We start from the raw sequence: 23,212 nt of genomic DNA, 5'->3' as shown, positions 1-23,212 counted from the left end.
TGTATAATGAGTGGATCCGAGAAGAGAGATCGTATCTGAGAGAAAACATTTTTCTTACAATAGCAGAATTAAAAAGATACAGAATATGTTTTCATTATTATGCAGGGGCACGTATACAGATTACAATGGAAGACTTTTTGCTGCTTTATAGTTTAAATCAGACATTCTTTCGAATTACAATAAAGCATTTAGAATTCTGAAAACAAGGTCCTTGAGATTTTTTTAGAAAGCTCTTGAATTAAGTATTCACTTGTATGACTCAAAGTAATATCAAGTCTGAAAGATAATTCGATTTAGCTTTGTCACCCAAAAGGCGCTCCCAACTGGAAAAGGAAGGAGCTTTTGTGTGTCCAGAATTTTAACTAGCACATTTTAAGCATTTTTAAAATAATTAGCATGGGCGCGTTGTTTTTTAGAGAGAAAGACCAAAAATGTGAAACATGAATTGAAATATTCACTGCAGTGTTTAAAACATGATATTAATTACAGTATGGTCTTTTTAAACTAAGGAAAATATACTAGTGGTTGGATCCCAACTTAATCATACTCAAGCATATATTCATTGAAATAGGTGAGTAAAATCCCATTGCTTTCAGTGGGGTTGACTTCAACCCAAAGCTCTTATTGAGTCTTCCTGTACTCTAGTGGATCAGCTTTCTTAAACACTGGGAGCTCTTTTCAGATGATAAAATAAATGCGTGGCTGTCAGGCGGTATTAGGATTGTGCATTCACTCCATGCAAAACATCTGAAAGGAGTTTTATGTTTGTTGAGTTGACTCCTGATAAACTTTTGCAGGTGTGGAAGAGTTTTCAATATTTTTTCACCTCTCTCCATTCCTACCAGAAATCTGTCAAAAGTATTGCTTTCCTTCCTTCCTTCCTTCCTTCCTTCCTTCCTTCCTTTCTTCCTGCTTCATGTTGGAATCTCTTAGTCATATAATGTTCTTCCAACGTTCTAAGACCTTTTCTCCTTTGCAGTTAATTTGCCAGATTTATCATTTAAGCTTCTAATGGTTCTATTGTTCTCTACATCATTGACCCAAGAACTGGCCTTGTTTGGACACATTGCTGGCTATAAACCATAGTTAGACAAAGTAGTACATGTAGCTTGAATACTCCCTGCTGTGCTGCTTCCTTCCTTGAGCAGGAAAACAAATTATATAGTGGCTGGTTTACGGTGATGTCCTAACACACACCTGTGGTCCTTCTTCCCACCCAACGAACTTTGATTGAGAAGCCAAATTTAAGGTAATACAAAGTCAGCTGCTCAGTGGTTTGTTTTCTTGCTCAAGGAGGGGAGAAACAAAGTGAGGAGGGATTGAGAGGGGTGCACAACCACGCAGCATGTTCACAGACTAATTTGGCTAATAACATGCTTTATGGTCAGTGATATGTGTAAATCATTTATGTCTAAATATGTCTATGGTCAGTGATGACTAAAAGTGATGACTGGTTTACACACAGCATCATCATTTTACCAGACAAGAGCGTCTGTTCTATTCCTTTTTCTTTCTCTGAGCTTACAATAGCTTCTTGATCAGCTGTTGATGTGAATGTTGATGCTGATTTGTTCAAATGAAATCTCTTTTATTAAATTGCTGAAGCAGGCTGTCACTGAACTCTGCACGCTGACATTAAAGCTCTGGAATGTAATATAATTAGCAATCCCAGTAGTAGCTTTAATAGCATTAAGTGTTAAGACAACAATAAATTACATGGGACATCTATTTAAAAATAAGCTGGTTTTCAGAAAAATAATTCACCGTAACCTGAAATGAAGCCTCCATGATTTTATTGAAAGTTCCATTGTGAACTTTTCCTCCTTTGACATATTAATTAACCAGAGAACATCCTCAAATTTTAACTGTAGACGAATGGCAGAATGAGCTGCACTGACTGTAGATCTTTCTTTCCCCTTTTTTATAGCTTGCTGTAATCAGAGGAGAAGAGGTTTGGGGCACCAGTAAGAGTTGAGTCTACAGCTTCCCAAGGGTGCTATCTTTGTGCTACTAGCTTTGTACAGTCAGTACAATATGTCTCCTTGTTGTGTACATGCCTGGCATAGGAGAACATTCTGTCAGCATAGTTATGTTCAGTGCGCACCTTGCCTTCCCATTGTGGAGGTTGCTGGTGGTAGCAGAGGGGGATAAGGCTGCAGAGAGGTAGCCATAGTGTGATGATAATAGAATGCTAGGGTTTGAAAGGATCCTAAGGATCATCTAGTCCAATCCTATGTAATGCAGGAATATGCAGTTGTCCCATATGGGGATTGAACCTGCAACCTTGACTGAGCCAGTGTGGTGTAGTGGTTAAGAGCAGTAGTCTCGTAATCTGGTGAACTGGATTCGCGTCCCTACTCCTCCACATGCAGCTTCTGGGTGACCTTGGGCCAGTCACACTTCTCTGAAGTCTCTCAGCCCCACTCACCTCACAGAGTGTTTGTTGTGGGGGAGGAAGGGAAAGGAGAATGTTAGCCGCTTTGAGACTCCTTAGGGTAGTGATAAAGTGGGATATCAAATCCAGACTCTTCTTCTTCTTCTTGACATTATCAGCACCATGCTCTAACCAACCGAGCTATCCAGGTGTGTTGGATTGACTCCACCACTATGTCTGTCCCACACTGACCTCCCTACCCCTCTCCCCCTTGGCTGCTGGCAGTGACCTCTACACTAGAAAGTCAGGTGAGCAGTGCCTCCCCATCATGCTCTGCCCAGCCGACTGCTTTGAGTTAGTATTAGTGCCAACTTTAAGTAAATACAGATGGAGACCAGCAATAAAGCATTGCAGTGAATCACCAGGTCCATTTCTATTAAGGACTCCAGCCAGCCCAGGAATTTTGTAGCGGGGAAAGGGTTAAGTTTATTCTTGCTGCACCTCCTGAAACCTCCCCAGTGTTGTATCTAAAGAGCTTAGGTTTGAGGCTAGCTGCTACTCTTGAAACTGGTTAGGGAGTTTTCTGGAGAGGGAGAAAGGGGAGAGAGAGTATCCTTTTTAATTTCTTTCCTCTTGAAAGAAGTGCAGGGCAGCAAGCAGTGTTGTTCATAAACTCATGTTGCACATCGCTCTCCAGATCGTGGCTACAGCTGCAAGCGGGCTGGCTTGTTCTCTTTCCACCAACCCACAATATGCACTCATCATTCCACAGGTACTTGAAGCGAGTGAGCTTGTCGAGTCATTTGAAAAAATTATAGCAATTTGCAGGCTAATGTCCTTTTGTGTAGCTTAGTCCCTCGAGTGCGCAGAAACCATGACCTTATGATTAGGTGGCCCTGTTTCACCAGCAAAATGATAGGCAAGGGACCACACAAGTTCATTGCTAGAAGGACGGTAATTCTTACCTTGCTGACATTTTTGTGGCTTGTTTTCAGTGCTAGTTATATAGTTTGTATGTGCAGTTTTCTATTGTAACCTTTCAAGTTCTATGTTTTGTATGCTACCTTGCACAATGTTCTATTTGAAAAGTGAAGGATAAATCCAGAAAGTAATAAGATGCCTACATCCACTTTTGGGAGACAACTAGACCACTGTGAGTTTCAGCAAAAGGACTACCATCATGCAAATATATGATGAAAGATTAATATATAGGTCCCTAAATGCATGTTTGGGTTAAAAGTGGGTCTTGGGTTTGAAAAAGGTTGACCTAGACTACTGAACACTAGTATTATATGCTAGTATGCATGGGACTATAGCCATAGCCGTGGATTCCCTACGACGGTTACCAGATGCTCTTCAGTAAACTAACTTTCTTTGTTTTGATGACAGAGCTCTTGTGCCTTTGTAACAGCAGCATGGCTGACAGAAATCAAGCTTGTGGAACTTCCTTAAAAATGCACCTCTATGGGACAGAAAACACGACAAATTGAATTTCTGCCTATTATGTGACTTTTGCAAAGGCTCAAGAGTCCTCCCAAAAACTTCACTCATACTCTGTCCCTTGTCTCCAGTCCTGCAATGGATGACATGCAACATCATGCTTTAGAAGGGGGAAATCTTTTGACCATTACAGTGGTACCTCGGGTTACATACGCTTCAGGTTACAGACTGCTAACCCAGAAATAGTACCTCGGGTTAAGAACTTTGCTTCAGGATGAGAACAGAAATCGTGTGGTGGCGGTGCAGCGGCAGCAGAAGGCCCCATTAGCTAAAGTGGTGCTTCAGGTTAAGAACAGTTTCAGGTTAAGAACAGACCTCCAGAACAAATTAAGTACTTAACCCGAGGTACCACTGTATTGTTCACCAGAATCCCTTTCCTCTGAAACTATTACAGTTCATTTGTTCGTTTACTGCAAATTTTTTTTACATCTCAAAATAATTAACAACTTGGCATATGAGGGGAAAATATGATTTAGGAAGCAAAGGTGCCAGCTGAGCTGAGAGAGTGCTTTATTCTGCTTGCCAACTAATTAATGCCAGGTTTAGATGCTGAATCCAGAAAATAAAAGTCTCCAAGGGAACTCCTTCAGTAATTATTGACTTTGGTGCAGTAGGATCCTTGTTTTAATAAAACAATTGGGGGAGAGACTAGGATAAAAGAGGATGAAAGCTTCTATTGAGACACATCCGTATTACACCTTGAGGTGAAAAGCTCTAAAATAGTTTATTAGGTGGCATGCTTGGCATAGGGGCATGAATTCCACTGGAACAGCCCTGGAAAAGTAGCACAGAGGTTTGAAGAAGGTTCCTATCACAACATGTACCATTCTAATTCTTAACCATCCTTGTCTGGGTTATATGTTATATAAGCTTTTACTTCTGCTCTGCAAGTTATTGAACAGTATGTCATGGATATTTTCCGGCTCACATTTTTCTATATAAAGAAATCTTCCTATCCTTGTTGAAAGTGTGTTCCCTCCTAACACATTGCAGATTTAACTTGCATTCTTAAACTTTTTTGAATCTTAACAGTTGTATCCGAAGTAGCGCTGCCTGAATGTTCTGTTAGTGCAAGGATTACCGTGTGTGCAATCAATTTTTAATATATGTTTAAAATGTGTATTTGAAGTTACGGATATAAGAAGCCATCGGTTTCCATTCTAACTTGTTTGCTGCATGTACCATTGCTTCTGTTCCGCTGCACTCCAGTTTCTGAAAAGCTATGTCATTCATCTCACTGGCTGCTGTGGTGGAATTTTACATAATTATAGGGAACCCAATGCAAAAGGGGAGAAATGTCATGTATTGCTTGCAGACTGACAACAATGAATGCCAATCATAGTTGCTGGATTGATTTCTCTTCTAGACATGGGATGAGTCAGAGAACATAGACATTTTCTTTTTCTGTCTGAATTCTTCAACATCCATAATTTGAAATGAAGTTGTCATTTGATGAGTATATAGCAGGGTCCAGTCTTACTGTTGTCCAGAGATCCTAGTTCCTTCTCATGCAGTGTGTGAAACCTGCTTGACTGTCATGACATTAGGGTCAAAATTCCAGCCATGATCTTCAGCATTGTTGACTTCTGAAAAGTGTAACTAAAAAGTATACCTAATAAAGCATAAAACTTTGGAGGGCAACTAACTGCATAAAGTCTGGCAGTTTCCCATGTCTAAAGCTGTTGGTGGTTGTGGCAGACCAAAATGATTTGCCATACTCGTGGAATGTTTAGGAATATTTTAGCATATATCATCAAAAGCAGCACATGCACATTTCTGCATCTCCTAATCGTGGCTTTTGCTTTTCTTTTAACAGTGTTTTCATATACCATCAGTGCCAGAAGCTTCAGAAAATTGGCACCATCTAGAAGTTAGCGCAGATTGATTTTCTTCTTCCTGGATATCTGATAATTTGAGAAACTAAACTGTAAAAACTGCTGGGGGGGTATTTTGATTACCTCCGCTTGAAGCAGACAACAAGACTGGTATGTAAACTGCACTTTGCCATCATTATGATGAACACGGAGAAATGGGCTAACCTCAGTCCTTCGGAATTCTCTCAGCTTCAGAAGTATGCAGAATGTAAGTACTCAATTTTTTTAAACTTTTATAATTCTGTGTATTTGTATCAAATTTTCAGCTATATGAAAATGTAAGACATAAAAGTGTCCAAATGCAATTTGATGTCATAACAATTTTTTTGTAAGTAAATATATGTATATATAGAGAGAAATTATTCAGTTGTGTGTGTGTCTGTTTGTACTTGGTTTTCGAACAGCTTAGTTCTCCAATGTTTTGGCTCCCGAATGCCGCAAACCCAGAAGTGACTGTTCCGGTTTGCGAACTATTTTTGGAAGCCAAACGTCCGACAGGGCTTCCACGGCTTCCGATTGGCTACAGGAACTTCCTGCAGCCAATCAGAAGCCACACTTTGGTTTCTGAACATTTTGGAAGTTGAACGTACTTCTGGAACTGATTCCGTTCGACTTCCAAGGTACAACTGTGTTTATATATATATTCTGCCTTGACAATAGACTCTTGAATGCAGAAAGGTTCCCATTACTGGGAACTCTTCCAAAACTCGGTATCAATTAATGAAAGGCCTCTGAAAACTGATGATAGAGGCCTAGATCTGTTTTCTGTGCCTACATTTCGGTTAGGTAGTTGTTTCACTGCAAGTGGCCCTGATCCGGTGATGATTGGTCCTCCTTGAGCTCAAGTGGCTATGTGCTCAGTCTGAAAATGATATATAGAGTAGCTCATGCATTTATACCTTTGTGCTTTTCCAAGGCGAGATAAAAAGAAATCTTAAATTTCCTACGATCTCTCTGCTGCCTGTTTAAAGTTTTCAATAAAACCACCAGCTACCATACTAGGGGCCAGGATATTTTGTACTCTGGCAAGTAAGTATGGCCAGAGGCTAGATGACTGTGTATCCAGAGGCTTTGCAGCTTAATCTGAAGCAGAAGGAAAGAAAATCTGGAGTAGATTTTCTTTGTTGAGAGAGAGACTGCTGAAAATAGAGTCCTGCAAGTCCGCTGGTTAGAAACCTGTGGCTAGAGGTCATATCATTGGTGTGGGTGTGGGTGAGAGAGAGAATGGGAATAGAATGACAGTCTTGGGGGGGGGGAAATAAAGAAGATTGTTCTTTGTGACAATTCAGTGCTACGGCATTGGTACTGTAGCTGCCTAGAAACCTAATGGGAGAACAGGATCTGCTGGGGTTTTAAAGTTGCAAATTTCTATCTTATGTTCAGCCTCCATGCATATGTAAATAAAACCTTACATCATAGAAATGCCATAAACCTGTCTTCTTCATTTCAAGGAAACCAATTTTGGGGTACAACCTGGAATCCCAGAATCGTCTTGATAGCTTTCTTTCTTTTTTTTTTTAAAGTGTTCTGTTTCTAAAATTTGGTTTGACTAGGATAAAGTTGGCTCTTTGACATTTTGTTCAGAACACTGGGCAAAATTTGATCCAGACTTGAAATTCAATTCAAGCCCAGCTAATGTAAATTGAAAAGAAACTGCTATTAAAGTGACTGAATGACGTATTCTAGGTACAGTATATGCAAAACCTTTTAGCTCTTTCTCACTGGAAAATTTTGAAGCTATTTTTCTCCCTTTCTCCTAACAAATCACACTTCATTCTGATCTAACCATTGTGTTTGCAGCATATTAATTACCCTCGGAAACAAGCAAAGATATATGAAGCCAGCGCTATTTGTTTATTGCAAGCAGCCTGTTAACTCTTTTTGTATAATATAAGACATTTCTGAGATGCAACTGATATAAATCAGCCCACATCCTCTCACTTTGGGTTAGCACTTTTTATACCTTGCATCTATCCAGTTTGCTGTGTAGACATTTTCGCAAGGCGTACACATAAGGGAAAGTACATAATAAAAACTCTGCTTTCAGAAAATGCAATAGACAGTCTAGTTTACAGCAGAGGAAAAAAACTTTGATTTTTTATGTCTTGTATTAGGAAGGTTTGAGGTTCATTTTGCAATTTTTTTGCTAACCTCTCCATCCCCATTCTTGTTAATTAAGTGAGGGGGTTGCTTGTAAATACAGCCATTAACTGGAAGAATTCTTATTTCTCCATTTCCTTCGGTATTTTAGAGTTCCACTTGGTGTGGGTGGAATTAGAATTCAGATTCTTAATTCAATAAATTGAAGCCATAGCAGTGGCAACTCTTTGCTCTTAAAGAGAACCTGTTGCCTTTTGTGCACTGGGGTGGGGGCATATTTTGATGGGCACTTGCTTTTTCTGTACATCCAGAAAGTACCAGCACATACATCACAGCACAATCCCAACTGTGTCTACTCAGAAGTAAGTCCCCTTGAATTCAATGAGGCTTACTCCCAGATAAAGGGCACGGTGGGGGCAGGGGAGGTTAGGATTGCAGCATAAATCACTTTGAAAATAATATTGGAAAATTAGATTGCAAAAAAATAAAAACAAATGTTATGCCCTCACAAAACCCCATAGGTTTGGAAACAGGATATAGGGAGTAAATTAAAAGCTACTTGATTTTTGTTCTTGTTTTATGGATACAGTGGTACCGCAAGTTACACACTTCAGGTTACAGACTCCGCTAACCCAGAAATAGTATCTCGGGTTAAGAACTTTGCTTCAGGATGAGAACAGAAATCACATGGCAGCAGCGGGAGGCCCCATTAGCTAAAGTGGTACCTCAGGTTAAGAACAGTGTCAGGTTAAGAACGGACCTCCTAACCCGAGGTACTACTATAATTGATACTTAAATTGTCACAATCCCTGATTTTCTGAAACTTGTACTCAGTAAATTTGCGATGTTCACATCAACAGAATGCAAAGCAATCTTAATATTAGGTGCCTTCTGGTATTGGCTGCTATGTCCCCCAAAAGTTGTGAAGTCCTTGGAAACAGCATCCTATGAAGTGCAAGGAAGGTAAAATCAGGCATTGTGTATACACAATTGTACATTTGCGTCCTTCTGGACATCCACTGCATTTGAAAACTAGATAGCATAATGCATCATGCAGACTTACGGTGTCCATGTTTTACAAACCAGTTCTAGATTTGTAAGGTACCATTGATAGTGAATGTTTATTTAGGTTATGAGGCTTCATGGTTCCATATACTGAATCAAGAATGGAGTTCATGTTTAGTTTAAATGAGCCTTCCCCAACTTGGTGGCCTTCATGTATTTTGGACTATAACAACAGCCGTGCTTGTTGAGGCTAATGGGAGTTGTAATCTAACATCTGGAGGATAGCGGGCTGGAGAAGGCTGACCCTGATAAATTTCTTTCACACATGTAAGACACACAAAAACCCCTACTTTGACACTTTGACCTGCATTCTGTGTGCAAGTTTCCCCTAACGTGGCAAGTAGCAGCACTTTGCGTGTGCAACTTTCATTGAGACCATGGAACAGAGAGAAAAAGGTTCATCCCCTTTTCTCCCCCAGCGCCACAGTCTCTGGCTGAACTGCTTTTGCTATGGCTGCCATTTGCATCAGCCACTAGCCTTTGAGTATAAAATGCAAACACGTCTAAAGAACTAAGCATTGAAACTAATAATTAAAACACCAGCTGTTGCAATTTGTGTACAAGTATAAACACAAGAACACTATGAAGCAGATAACTGAGAAACATTGTAAGTCACGAAAATATCCGTTTTCTAGTACAGTATTATGATTCTAGGGCATTGTCACCAAATATTTACAAAATCTGTTCCAAACAATTCTACTCAAGACTTCTGTGATCCAGTTTACATTTTCATGTAACTCACGAATTTTAGGTTCCAGTTTACATTTTCCACAACCTATTAGTAATTATATATTGCTCTTCTTTTTAGATTATAAACTCGTTGACCTCTTGTTCTTCTAAGCTTGCTATTCCTCATTTGTGGTTCTGAAATCTTAAACGTTTCCTATAGGGTCATAATGTTAGGCTCCTTGTGATCCCCATGCCTCCTGTCCTTGCTTTTCTACCAGACATCTCTGATGAAGGATGGGACAGAGAACTGCTAATTTTTTTCAGGCTGTTCTTGGAAAAACCTATTTTTTTTCTCTAGGACTTAAAAGAATTTTGCTTCAATATTGTCTGGGAATCCTTGGGTATCATTCTGTTGGTACTCACTCTATATTGTGGATAGTATTGTAGTAGTATGATTTAGGCAGCAATAAGTAGCCTTTAAATAACTGCTGGGAGAAGCATTAATGTTTATAATTCAGCCTATGCAAGTGTTGTTATTCATTAATGTTTATCTAATCTTCTGCCCTGGAAAAGACCCTGATGTTGGGAAAGATGGAGGGCACAAGGAGAAGGGGACGACAGAGGACGAGATGGTTGGATAGTGTATTTGAAGCTACAAACATGAGTCTGACCAAACTGCGGGAGGCAGTGGAAGACAGAAGTGCCTGGCATGCTCTGGTCCATGGGGTCACGAAGAGTCGGACACGACTAAACGACTAAACAACAACAACAACAACAACAAATCTTCTGCCATTCTGTTGGTTTTCCTTCTGTTCATTTGGAGGACTGAAATTTTGACCATTTGTTGAAAACAGGCTTTGGTTTAGGGGTGGATGACTGATTTAAATATACTGTACTTTGTATTCCTTGTTTTGTACAAGATGAATAAATTGATGTCATCCGTCATTGTTTTTTCAGATTCTACAAAGAAAATTAAGGATGTTTTGGAAGAATTCCATGGTAATGGTGTGCTAGCAAAGTACAATCCTGAAGGGGTAACTTTGTCTGTCTTTTCTAACTTTTAGATATTTGCACTACTTGATTGAAATTAATGTTTTGCCTTCTGCAGGATTACTTTTTCTGCTCTCTTTTCAATTTCTAAAGTTGCCTGACACTTTGTGCTCCAGTTGATTTAAAGTTGGACTCTGGCAAATCAACAGCCCTGTGCAAAGAGCTGCAGTCGGGGTTTTGGCAGCTGGTCTCCCCCCTCTATGCATGGTTTTTGCTTTGTGAACTGAATAAACCTATGTGGATTCTGTGCCCATGATTTTGGCAAGACCATGCAGTGAGCCCACATGCATATAACTTATAGGCAGGTGGTGCCTTGCATACAGAACCTAAATGTGGCTGCGTGGCAGTTTTGAGCCATATCCTGATTGTGGTTGTGTGTGCAATATTTCATTCAATTCCTTACCTGTAAAATGGGAATGAAATCAATGGATGGTTGTGATGATGAGTGTGAGATGCTGCTGAATCCCATTTAGAACCATAGAGAGAGAGATTCACCTTTGTCAAGTGAGAGAAATTGGGCAGAGTTGGGTGTAATTAGATCAGTAAAGGGAGCTTGGTCACCGGGAACACTCAGTACAAATATAGCAGTTCCTTGCACACCTACCTTAAAAATGGTGGAAACAAGCAATCAGAACTTACCCGTTTGGGGTCTTGTTTCAGCTGGACCCTTCAATCGTACTCCTGCAACATTAGCGATTTTCCAGACCCACACCAGACATGGTAACTTGTGCCTTCCTGGTGTGCTAATTCATATGCAAATGAAGTGACATTGCTACATGGCCAAAAAAGGGGCTATCCAAAGTTTATACCATTCGTTAGTTTGTGCTAGAACAATTTCTTTATGCTTATTACTAACTACATATAAAGAGACTTATTATCACTTTGCACATTTTGACTTTCTGATCTTCATAGTTGTAAAATGACTTTCAGCTGAAAATGCTGTTTTTTTTAAGAAAAGAAATTCAGAATTGCTGGACTTTATTACTATTATTTATATATTCTTCTTTTCTTTCATGCACTCCAGAAGCAAGATATTCTTAAACAAGTAAGCACTGTTGGTGGTTTTTTGTTTGTTTATAATATATCTGGCATGTTACTGATTTTATGGAGCTTTGCAGAACTCTTGATACTTTTTTCTAGTTGCATGCGCCTCTGCAAAAATGTTATAGAAAATGTAGACTATTGACTTCATGGTTACTTCACTTTCATACTGTTCCACCCCACCTGCACCGTTGTTTGTTGGGAAACTCATGAATAGATTTTATTGCCGCTGTTTTGTGTGAAAGGTGAAGACACACATGTTTTGTTGGACCCTGCAAAGGCAGGGTCTCCATTGTGCTGTCGTAGACATGAACTTTCCTGTTAAGATTGCATCCTTGTGGTATGTACAGAACAGCTCCTGTATTATATGGCGTAAGTAAGACTACTTATAATTGCATTCTGTGCACATTGGAATACTCGTGGAGATCAGGATTGGACTGTATGTTATTTTTTCCAAAAGAGATGGATAGAGCATTATGTATATGAACAATCAGATTTTCAGAATTCACATGAAATGCATTATCTAGTTGCCTAATTATCCTTATAAACTCCAGTCACAGAATAGCGGAGAAGCTTAATTCATGACACTGGGTCTTATAGATATTGCTGGAACTAGAGACTAGTGATTCATTGTCTTGGTCCATATTTTGTAAAACTGTGGCTTTAAGCTGGTGTGTCTGACTTGCTTTTGTCAAAGTCCTTATCTGTAGTAGAATGAGATGTTCTTCTACCCTGTCACCCTTGTTCATAATGACCCCTTAACTTAGAAAGGTCTCTTGATAGTGAGATAGATTGGCTCCTATTTTGTGGTCCCATTTAGAGGAGTAAGGACTCAGTTTAAAAAGGTAAAGGGACCCCTGACCATTAGGTCCAGTCAATAGAGTGTGAATGCTGAATTGTGCCTCAGAAGAGGTTGGGGGAGAGCCAATTTAAGTAGATTGGTTGAGAATCCAAATCAACCTCATTGGTTGTAGAATGGCTTAGGTCCAGTCGTGTATTAGGTCCAGTCGTGACCGACTCTGGGGTTGTGGTGCTCATCTCACTTTATTGGCCGAGGGAGCCGGTGTACAGCTTCTGGGTCATGTGGCCAGCATGACTAAGCCACTTCTGGTGAAACCAGAGCAGCACACGGAAACACCGTTTACCTTCCCGGCGGAGCGGTACCTATTTATCTACTTGCACTTTGACATGCTTTTGAAGTTACACAGCTGCAAATAAAACTTTTCAAATGTGTTGTAAAGTGAAATATACAAATGTGACACTAGATGGCGACAGTGAGCTATGCAAAATTCAATGTATTTTTTGAAACTTTTTTTTTTCAAAAAAGCATTTTCACGGTGTTTTTTATATGTGTGTAGATCCCACCTAAGCGCGTGGGAAAGAATAGACTAAGTTATAGCAATAGAAATATATTTCTTTGTATACTGTCTTGCATGTTTTTGAACCTCCTTTGGCTATTTTCACATTGTACACCTCGAGAATGAGGAACTATGTCCTTTGTATTTGTATACCTACTAGTCATCAGCCTCTTGGACTTAAAAGAACTTTATAGGGATGCTTCAACAAAATATATTGTGCAGCCTGAAAGTCATTGTGCATGTATCACTCTTATTGTCATGCTTAATAATATTCTCTAAATTATGCCAGACATGATTTTTTGTTATGGGTGTCGTAAATGATTTCAGTATGATTCACCACCCCTCTCTTCTCATACTGTTTTCATTTAGGATTATGGTGCCTGTGCTTTTGTCGGACTATGTAGGGCAAAGGCATCTTGCTTGCTTTCCCTTGCAATTAGGGAAAAGAGGTAACCCATTATTTGTAGCTGTTTGCATATAGATATTGCAATTTATTTTTAGTGTGTTTGCCATGACACACAGAGCAGGAGTGTGCGGATGTGCTTAGAGGACAGTGCGGACTAATAATTCTTACCTCACATTGTTCCCACAAGCTTGGTGACGCAGGGACATAATGAAGTGGATGACTATTCTTGACCACCAGCTGTAAAAATGAATAAGCTTACCTCTCCCATTAAAACTGCTCTCAGGATATTTCTTCCAAGACATCACAGATGCAGAGTCCGCTATTTCATTAGCTTTGTATTCTGGTGTTGTGTACTGCGTTCTTTGTCTTCATACAAATAAGAAGTTGCTCCTTACCAGACTGGAAGAACTTGCAGTCTTAATCTAAAAGTATGTAAAACAGATTGCTATTTTCTAATATTGTTGTTTAGAAGACCAAGGATGAAATTTGTGTGATGGAGAAGTGCTGCACCTTTAGCATCAGTACTTAATAAGTTTCCCTCCCTCCTCCTGCCACAAAAATCAGCATCAACAGTGTTGAACCATAGATAGTTAAGAGTTTGACTATTGCTGGAGGGGTGGGGTGTGTGTGTCCAGTGCTTGTCATTGGGTTGAGTCAACAGTGATGCGGGTGGTGCTGTAGTCTAAACCACTGAGCCTCTTGGGCTTGCCGATCAGAAGGTTGGCAGTTCAAATCCACACAACGAGGTGAGCTCCTGTTGCTCTGTCCCAGCTCCTGCCAACCTAGCAGTTCGAAAGCATGCCAGTGCAAATAGATAAATAGGTTCCACTTCGGCGGGAAGGTAAACAGTGTTTCCATGCACTCTGGTTTCTGTCATGGTGTTCCTTTGCACCAGAAGCGGTTTAGTCATGCTGGCAACATGACCCAGAAATCTGTCTGTGGACAAACGCCAGCTCTCTTGGCCTGAAAGTGAATGAGCACCGCAACCCCGTAGTCGCCTTTGACTGGACTTAACCGTCCAGGGGTCCTTTACCTTTTACCCTTTAAAACAGCAAAAAAAGCTAATGCTATCATAGGCTGCATCAGCCAAAGTACAGTGTCCAGAGCAAGGGAAGTAATGATACCACTCTATTCTGCCTTGCTCAGACCACACGTGGAATACGGTTTTCAGTTCTGGGCACCACAATTTAAGAAGGATATTGACGAGCTGGAACATGTGCAGGGAAAGGCAACCAAGATGATCAAGGGTCTGGAAACCAAGCCTTAGGAGGAACAGTTGAGAGAGCTGGGTATGTTTAGCCTGGAAAAGAGGAGACTGAGAGGAGATGTGCTGATAGTCTTCAAATATCTAAAGGGCTGTCACATGGGAAATGGAGCAAGCTTGTTTTCTCCTGCTCCAGATAGTAGGACTCAAACCAGTGGATTCTAGTTGCAAGAAAGGAGATTCTGATTAAACATCAGGAAGAACTTTCTTTCAGTAAGAGCTGTTTGATAGTGGAACAGACTCCCTTGGGAGGCTGTGTACTCTCCTTCATTGGAAGTTTTTAAACATATGACCATCTGTCATGGATGCTTTAGTTGTGATTCCTGCATTGCAGGGTGCTGGAGTGAAACAAGTATTATCTCTGGTTTAGACATAACACTAAGGCCAGGGATCATGGTTTGTCATGTCCTCGCTAGTATGTGGAGGAAACAGACAGCTCAGATAGGTGTGTTCACTGTGGATCATTGTCTGGTTTGCTGTGACATACAAACTGGGTCAATAAGTATAAAAGAAATATAGAATTCAGTGTCTGGCAGGTTGAGAGGAGTTCCCTACCAGGGCAGACTTTGCTTGTGTGCTCAAGACATCGATTCCATAAAACATATTTTGTTGCATTGTGCAAAATATGAGCAAGCCAGGGCTGAACTGATACTACCCTTGCTGGTACCTTTCCCGGGAAAATCAGAGGCTCACTATGTCAGGTTCCTACTGGAAGACCAGACAAATGCTGGAACGTTAGCAGTGGCAAAGTTTTTATCGGTGGCTGCAAGAACAAATGAGCCCTATATTCTAAACAAAATGCTTGCTTAACCTGGAGGTAGGCTGTATGAATTGTGTATTGAGTTGTAATGATTTGTTAGGTCTCTGGACCGTAATAAAGATTGATTGATTGAATTCAGTGTCAGTTGAAAAATGGTCATATGTGTGCACATCCCATGTGTGATAGAGGCCTTGTGCCTGCAATGATCTTTATATATTTTTTAGAAATTTATGTCCCACCTTTCAAAACAAAACATTACGTTTCATCCTAAAATACTCAGGTATAGATAATTCCCTGTCTTCTTCTACAGACAATTGACTTAGAAGGATTCAAGTTATTTATGAAGACTTTCCTGGAGGCTGACCTCCCAGAAGAATTTTGTGAGCACCTATTTACCTCATTTGGCAGCAAGATCCCTTATAGTAGTCCTATGGTAAAGAATAAGCCCCCGCTCCTTCCAGGAGGTAAGTAAATAAATAAATAGATAAAATGTGGTGTTTGGCTGTCTTTGTTATTGTTATTACTGGACCTATCGTTATTGTTTTGGTTAACGTGCTGCCTGATCGAGGATTTAATGAAAAGGCTTTAATACTCCTTAGTGACTCACATCTTTTAGGGATGACTCAGCCTTCAGCTAGTGGGAGAGGGAGAAAAACAGCAGTCACAACTTCAATTTGGGCAGAGAGGGATAAAGGGTCACGCCAGGAGCTTTGCTGGAGTTAGCCGTACTGAATGTAGTCTTTAACAAATACATGTTTGAAATGTTGTAGGAGGAAAAGCCATTGTTCGGGCAACAATTTGACAGGGGAATGGTTAATACCCCCAGCTGATTCTCCAATCCAAACCACTCTTCTCAAAGCAATGTTTTCAGCAGAACCAGGACATGTAGTTCGACTCCCGAGATGCTCAGTGGACAACCTTAGGTCCAAGCTTCATAGGTGCTTCCCAGTGTTTTATTCACCTACTCTCTTAATATTTTTACCATCTGCCCCATGAGCGTTGCGAGATTCCAGAGGCTGCAGGCATGCTTACCAGGGTCTGTGTTCCCTTTGGGGACAATGAGGCACAGCGGAGACTGTGATGTCTTTATGACATATGGGTTTTATTTAGACATATATACAATCTGACCCTAGATGGCGGGATTGCAGAGCATTCACATCCTATGAGGGTCTGGCTTCCCACCTAAGGGCAGCATTGGATTCAAAGGACAGTGAAAAGCCATCCTCTGTGTCTCTTCGTTCCAGTCTGTCTTCCCCAGTTCACATGGAGTTCTGCCCCCTCCACCTCCTCTTCCTACCTGCTAACCAACACTAGGGGCCTCCCCACAGCCTACATAGTTCAAAGTTGAAATGCTAAACCTGTGCTTTGCATCTGCCCACTAGCACACAGGAAAGAATGGGCCCCACTCCCCCTTGCCTGGCACTCTTGTCCTCTAATGGTTTCCTTGATGGGCCACCACTGGCCTTTCCAGCTAATGGGCTATCCAGCTGGCACTGACAAGTTGGCTTGGCTTGTTAGCATAACTAAATCTGGAGGGGGTTCTGTGTTTAGCAAGGTTTAATCAGAACTTGATTAGATCTGACATTTACTACATCCAGGTTAAAAAGGTAAAGGGACCCCTGACGATTAGGTCCAGTCGCAGCCAACTCTGGGGTTGTGGCGTTCATCTCACTTTATTGGCCGAGGGAGCCGGCGTACAGCTTCCGGGTCATGTGACCAGCATGAATAAGCTGCTTCTGGCGAACCAGAGCAGCGCATTATGGGATGAATCTGGTACCCAGGAATTTAGGCAAATCTGGCCCCACACAAACTCACAACAATATTCATTAAGTACCGAAAGTTAAATGGATAGTAGGCCTCTGCATTTTCTATTGAAGCACAAGGACTGGGGTGCTTCAGTATATAGCTTAGTTCTTATTTAGGGGTTTTTTTCCCCCTTCCAGCACTCAATGCCCATTGAAATTACTGGGACCAGATTGTATTTGTATTACTTCCGTGGCTTGTACAAGGACTTTAATTGTCTTGTTTTTGTTTGGATAATGTGCTGTTCGGGGGATTGCTGTTAATTAATATGTACTAGGTTTTGTTCCTTGCACTAAGCAAATAAATGGTGTGTTCTAAGAGGGCTTTTTGTGTCCAAATTGCCTTCAAAGACAAAAGTTGCACATTCAAGTTATACTATGCTGTTTTAAAAAATAACGGCAGGTAAGTTTACATGAAGGTGCAAATATTCTCAGTTAACCTGCGGAGCAAAGAACCAGTAGCATAGTACTGTTAATTAAAAACATTTGGACACCTAACAAAAGAAGTGAGAAACCTTTTGATTTGTTGAAATTCCTCATTAAGCTGGGTGTTAAACAAAAGTCTCTCTCTCTCTCTCTCTCTCTCTCTCTCTCTGTGTGTGTGTGTGTGTGTGTGTGTGTCAAACAGAGAGAGAGAGAGAGAGAGAGAGAGAGAGATGCTTATGAGCATGGTTAAAAGCTCTAGTTTGCAGTTTTTATAATGGGGAAACCAGCCTTCTAACAGCTCTCAGTGCCCTTAACAAACCAGTTCCCAGGATTCTTTGGGAGAAGTAATGACTGTTTATCATTGTATCAATGGTCTGGGGTCTTTCTGACTCTCCTCTCCATCCATCTACACTTGCACTTAACCCTGCCTTCCAGAACTGTACCTGTCCTTTCTTAGGTGTTTAACAGCAGGTTGCTTTCAACTGATGCTTTCCACCAGGCTAAGGAGTTCAGGCATCTTTGGTGTTTGGGAGAGCTGCTATTCTCTTCCTCACATTTGTATCTGAAAAACTGGTGGGAATAGAAGAACATAGAATACCACATTCGTTGTACTCCCTTTTTATTATCCTAGCTGAACTTTATCCTCTTGTTCTCCAACTTCCCTCCACTCTTCTGCCACTTTCTCAGTCTCTAACAAGAAAGAAAAGCAGCTACTGAAAAGATTCCTCTGTTGCTGTTTTCCTCCCTTCTAATGGAAATGCTAATCTACCACTCCCTGGAAGCTCACTTGGGTAGTGGGGGGTGAAGGAGGCTAGAGAGGGCCCCTCCAGAGACAGGATCTGCCCAAAGGAGGCTGTGATTCTCCATTCTAGGTTTTGCCCATCATTGGTACAAAAAATGGTGACAGGTTTCACAGATGCTACAAGGAGAAATAAGTTTTTCTGGGCAGGAAATCAAATGTGGGAAGTCATTTTTAAAAAGTTCTGTTTTATTGGTAAGCATTTTCTTAAAATAAAAAATGTGAATATTATTTCAGGTTTGCGAATTACTAAAAGCATGACACCATCTCGCCCACCGCCCTCCACTTTGCACATACCAGAAGTTATCCAGTTGAAAGATATTGTTTGTTATCTTTCCCTTCTTGAAAGAGGAAGACCTGAAGACAAACTAGAATGTATGTAGTATACGTAAAGTATATCCATGCTGGTTTTGTGTGTGTGTTTTAAACTCAGTTAACCAATGGCACTTGTATCTAATTGTTGCAAATTTGAGGTGTAAAAGATGTTTATGACAATTTGTTACAATCTCCATTCAAGGCTTGTTGACCCATATATGAAGATATCTATAATGTGACTACAGTGGTACCTCAGGTTACACACGCTTCAGGTTACATACGCTTCAGGTTACAGACTCTGCCACCCCAGAAATAGTGCTTAAGGTTAAGAACTTTGCTTCAGGATGAGAACAGAAATCGTGCTCTGGCGGTGCGGCAGCAGCAGGAGGCCACATTAGCTGAAGTGGTGCTTTAGGTTAAGAACAGCTTCAGGTTATGTACGGACCTCCGGAGCGAATTAAGTACTTAACCCGAGGTACCACTGTATATAAATTGATTTTCTGAAGCTTTGCTTTCATCTTTCTGTCTTAGGTTTTATAAACTCAAGTACCTATTTATTTGGATCATCATTTGTAAATAGAGATGTTTTACTCAGAGTACACCCGTTGGACCCATTTCAGTGGGTCTACTCTGAGTAAAAGTTAATTGAATTCAATCAATTATGAAAATTCAAATGCCAGAATGTCACAAATTTCCCACTTTATAAAAAAATGTAACATCAATATTTGATCCTGGCCCATACTCATCAATGTGATCAACTTAACATGAAAATGACATGATACATTTTCACAAACCCTGCATCAGCTGATTTTTCAGATTTTGACAATTAACATACTTAAAAGATGTTGGATTAATAAAACTGATTTCAGCTCATTTTGTAGAAAAGCTCTGAGAGGAAAGGGCCTGACCATTAGCACCTGGGCGACATCCAATGCAGGTCATATTCATAGTAGACCCATTTACAGTTGACTTAAATCCATTGGTTTCAATGAATCTCCTCTGATTACAACTTGTTGGATATCACCCATTATCAATGGTTGTTGAAGCAGTTTGTTTTCCAGATGATGTTTTCCAGATTTGCTACCTGTAGAATGGAAATGATCCAAACTCAGTTGGAAGCCAAAGATGGATCTTTGTTCCATTAGACTGCAAGTACGGCTGAGCTCGTGATGTCATTTAAATGTAAAAAGCAACTCAAAGAGAAAGGTTGCCGTACCCACAAAATAAACCCATTACGCAAATCTGTGGACCAAAATTTTCAGTCTATCTAATTAAGCCCTTTGGGGTCCCGACCTTCTCCTCCTTTAAGAATCAGTAAGAGTTAAAAGTGTGTAATATTGACTGAATTGCTCTCCTTTCATTAAAAACCCAAGATCTTGAATGTTTTCAGGTCTTTGATGCACTTGGTAGCAGTATGGGTTGTTAATAACATTTGCTGTGAAATTGTAGACGGTAGGCTCTATCTGCTGGAGATTCAGGTTCACTGCAAGCTGAGAGATAAGATTCCCCCCCCCCACACACACACACACTCTTGTCCTGTTTGTAAAATACATAACTTGCCTAAGGATGTCATGTGAAGCAGTTTATTTTCTGAAGATCATGAAGACTATTTCATTCATATGGATCCAACTGTATTGTGTTCTTAATGTGATCCTTTCTGTTATAGTTCATTAAAATGTGTGGTGTGCATGTACATGAATGAGAGATGGATGGATGGATTTTTAAGGCCTGGTTTGCAATGCCCTGTTGGACTACAGTTTTAAATAAACCTTGGTTTAATGTGCATGAGTGCTTGCCTCCTCCCACCTGACACATTGGCTGTGCCATGCAGGGGAAGAACAAACGAAAGTTTGGCTTGTGGTGTTGTCCCAACCTAGGCTCCTGGTTTGCTTCTCTCCAAATATAACATGAGTGGCAAGCCAAGGTTTGTTTTTGCCTTATGCTACTTCTGACTTGTCTGTTTGTGGCTGCCTGTGTGGCCCAGTAGGAGTGGGAGAGAAGCAAAGCACCTGTGCATGTTAAGCCAAGGTTTATTTTACTTTACTTTACTTTACTTTACTTTACAAGGCTTTTATCATAGAATGCAAACTGGGCCTAAGACTGGTTCACAGAAACTGATTTCCTTCTGCACACATGGACCCCAGGCTGTCCCCTGGTTATAGATTTATGGAACTCAAAGAATGTGTGTGCTAAGCACTCTCAGATACAACTGGCCTATGAAGTCATGTGATGACTCTACAAGAAACATGGATATTGGCTATACCTGTAAATTACCCAGTTCACATGTGATGCATATAAATTCATTTTATGTACAAACATATGATTGTTATTATTTTTTTAAAAAGAAATAAGCTATGAGGGGAAGTAAAATGTGTACAAGTCTCCAACTTACATATGATAGGTGATTGCAATGATTGATCTAACCTGGTTTTTCAAGGGGAGGGTATAGGGTGGGGAAGGGAAGGGAATTGACACTTCTAGTGAATATTTCCCAGGTTGGGCATTTGCTGTTTCATTACATATTCTTGCTTTTAAAATATTTAATATTTAAATATTGCTGAAAACGGAGTTAAAATATATGTGGTTGCCCTCATTCAGAAAAATATGATAGGTTGATTCGGGTGAAACCTTAAGTCAGGGCTGTGGAAACTGTGGTCATTCAGATGTATTGAACTACAGCTCCCTTCACATTTGCATACTGCAAATGGTGGCAGTATGTGGGAGGATGGTAAATTCTACCATTGGTTTTTAGTATAGCTTAATTCTGAGTAGGGTTCTGGTCTATTGATGACGTAAATTTAAAATATGAGCTCATTGCTTTCTTACATCATGGTTTTAATATTTTCTTTCTCCTTAGTTATGTTTCGCTTGTATGACACAGATGGGAATGGTTTCCTGGATAGCTCGGTAATTTTATTAATTCATAGCAGCATTTGTTAATGTTGTAATGTGACAGAAACAGAAAATTTGTAAGAATTTGCAGGTGTTTGTGTTAAATACGCAACAGATAGTTTCATCAAAATTGCAGCTGTAGAGTTTGATCCCGACTAAGCTGTTCCCGACTAAGCTGTTTGCACTTGTTGAGTCATAACTGATGTCAGTGGGAACTAAGTCTCACTGAACAAATCACCAAAGTGATCTCACAAAACCACTGCTTTGTGAGGAAGTTCTTTCCACTTGCTGAACAATACCTTTTAGATTTAAGCCAATGTAAGAAATCCATGTAAATGAAACAGGGATTTGTATAAGCAAGGCAAGAAAATAAACATATTTTTTTAAAAAAAAAAGTTTTCAAGTGGCAGCTTGGAATGAAGCACTTAAGCTGTATGTAGTTGTGCAGAAAGAAATAATTATTTGCCTCCATGACTCCACAGAGACAGCCATGTTTATTTGCACAGTTTTTCCTGAGAGCAACAGTACATGATGTTACTGTTGGTATATAAAGCTCTCAACAGCTTGAAACTAGTTTACTTGAAGGATTACCTTACCCCATATATGCTTAGATCTGTGGAACTGGCTTTTAAACAAGAAATGGATCTTTCTGTGTTGTGCCATCAATACTTGCCAACCCTGCTTGATTCTGTAGTCCCTTTCAGTCATGTTCCAGTACAAAAATTCTAAAATGTTATTATGTTATTTCAACAAGATGAATTAATGTTTAATGCTTGTTTTACCAAAAAACAACAACACACCCAAAAAATATTGTCAATTAAATTTTAAAATACCTGTTTAGTTTGTGTTAAAAGAATTCAGTTAACTTCATTAAATTCAAGGAGAAATGTTCATAAATTAACTAGCATTTTTGTAAGTATGTTTAACAAGGATCATGTATCTTGCTTTCATGCCTAGGAACTGGAAAACATTATCGCTCAGATGATGCACGTTGCAGAATATCTTGAATGGGATGTCACTGAACTCAGTCCAGTAAGCATTTCTTCAGGTCAATGATTTAATTAATAATGAAAGTATCTAAGGACTGTTTTGAATAATTTGATTTAAGGTTAACGTTTTGTTTGCTTGCTTATTTAGATCATTGCCCATAGCACTTGTTATATAAAAAATATGTACATAAAACTAAAACAGCAGCGGACATATTACATAATATTTATAATAAATTGTTATTTTTAAAAAGTCATTAATTGCTAATGTATGCTGTTATTAGTGTCTTACCACAACACACTTCTCCACTCAATGCCACTCATTCTCTTGACTCTTACCATGACTCCACCCAACCACCCATCTCACAAGGTTTCCTGGAACCTGCTGACATCAACCTGGTCAAGGCTTGCTTTTATGGGTAGCCACCAGGGAGATGGAGCTGCCTCAGGTTGCCCACAGCTGTTTCTCATTTAGCCACTCTAGAATGCATCACATTTAGTTTTATGCGTTTCCCATGAGGACCAAAGAAT

At 40.0% G+C, this 23,212-nt stretch overlaps 1 protein-coding gene across 6 annotated transcripts in view; it reads left to right on the top strand.

Annotated features, from left to right (window-relative positions):
* Positions 1 to 23,212, top strand: part of DGKB (diacylglycerol kinase beta) — a 255,173-nt gene that overhangs the window by 38,600 nt on the left and 193,361 nt on the right. For all 6 annotated transcript variants that reach the window (XM_083468107.1, XM_083468109.1, XM_083468110.1 and 3 more), the window contains 7 exons: positions 5,691 to 5,956; positions 10,540 to 10,616; positions 11,657 to 11,677; positions 15,772 to 15,925; positions 18,726 to 18,863; positions 21,661 to 21,710; positions 22,653 to 22,727. In XM_083468107.1, coding sequence (XP_083324233.1) covers positions 5,887 to 5,956; positions 10,540 to 10,616; positions 11,657 to 11,677; positions 15,772 to 15,925; positions 18,726 to 18,863; positions 21,661 to 21,710; positions 22,653 to 22,727 — 585 coding nt within the window. In that variant the 5' untranslated portion in view covers positions 5,691 to 5,886. The remainder of the gene's footprint in view (positions 1 to 5,690; positions 5,957 to 10,539; positions 10,617 to 11,656; positions 11,678 to 15,771; positions 15,926 to 18,725; positions 18,864 to 21,660; positions 21,711 to 22,652; positions 22,728 to 23,212) is intronic.

This window comes from Podarcis liolepis (assembly GCF_965112155.1).
Source record: "Podarcis liolepis genome assembly, chromosome: 12".
Lineage (NCBI taxonomy): Eukaryota > Metazoa > Chordata > Lepidosauria > Squamata > Lacertidae > Podarcis > Podarcis liolepis.
Note: the sequence above shows the minus strand (reverse complement) of the source record. Positions and strands in the feature narration are given on the sequence as shown.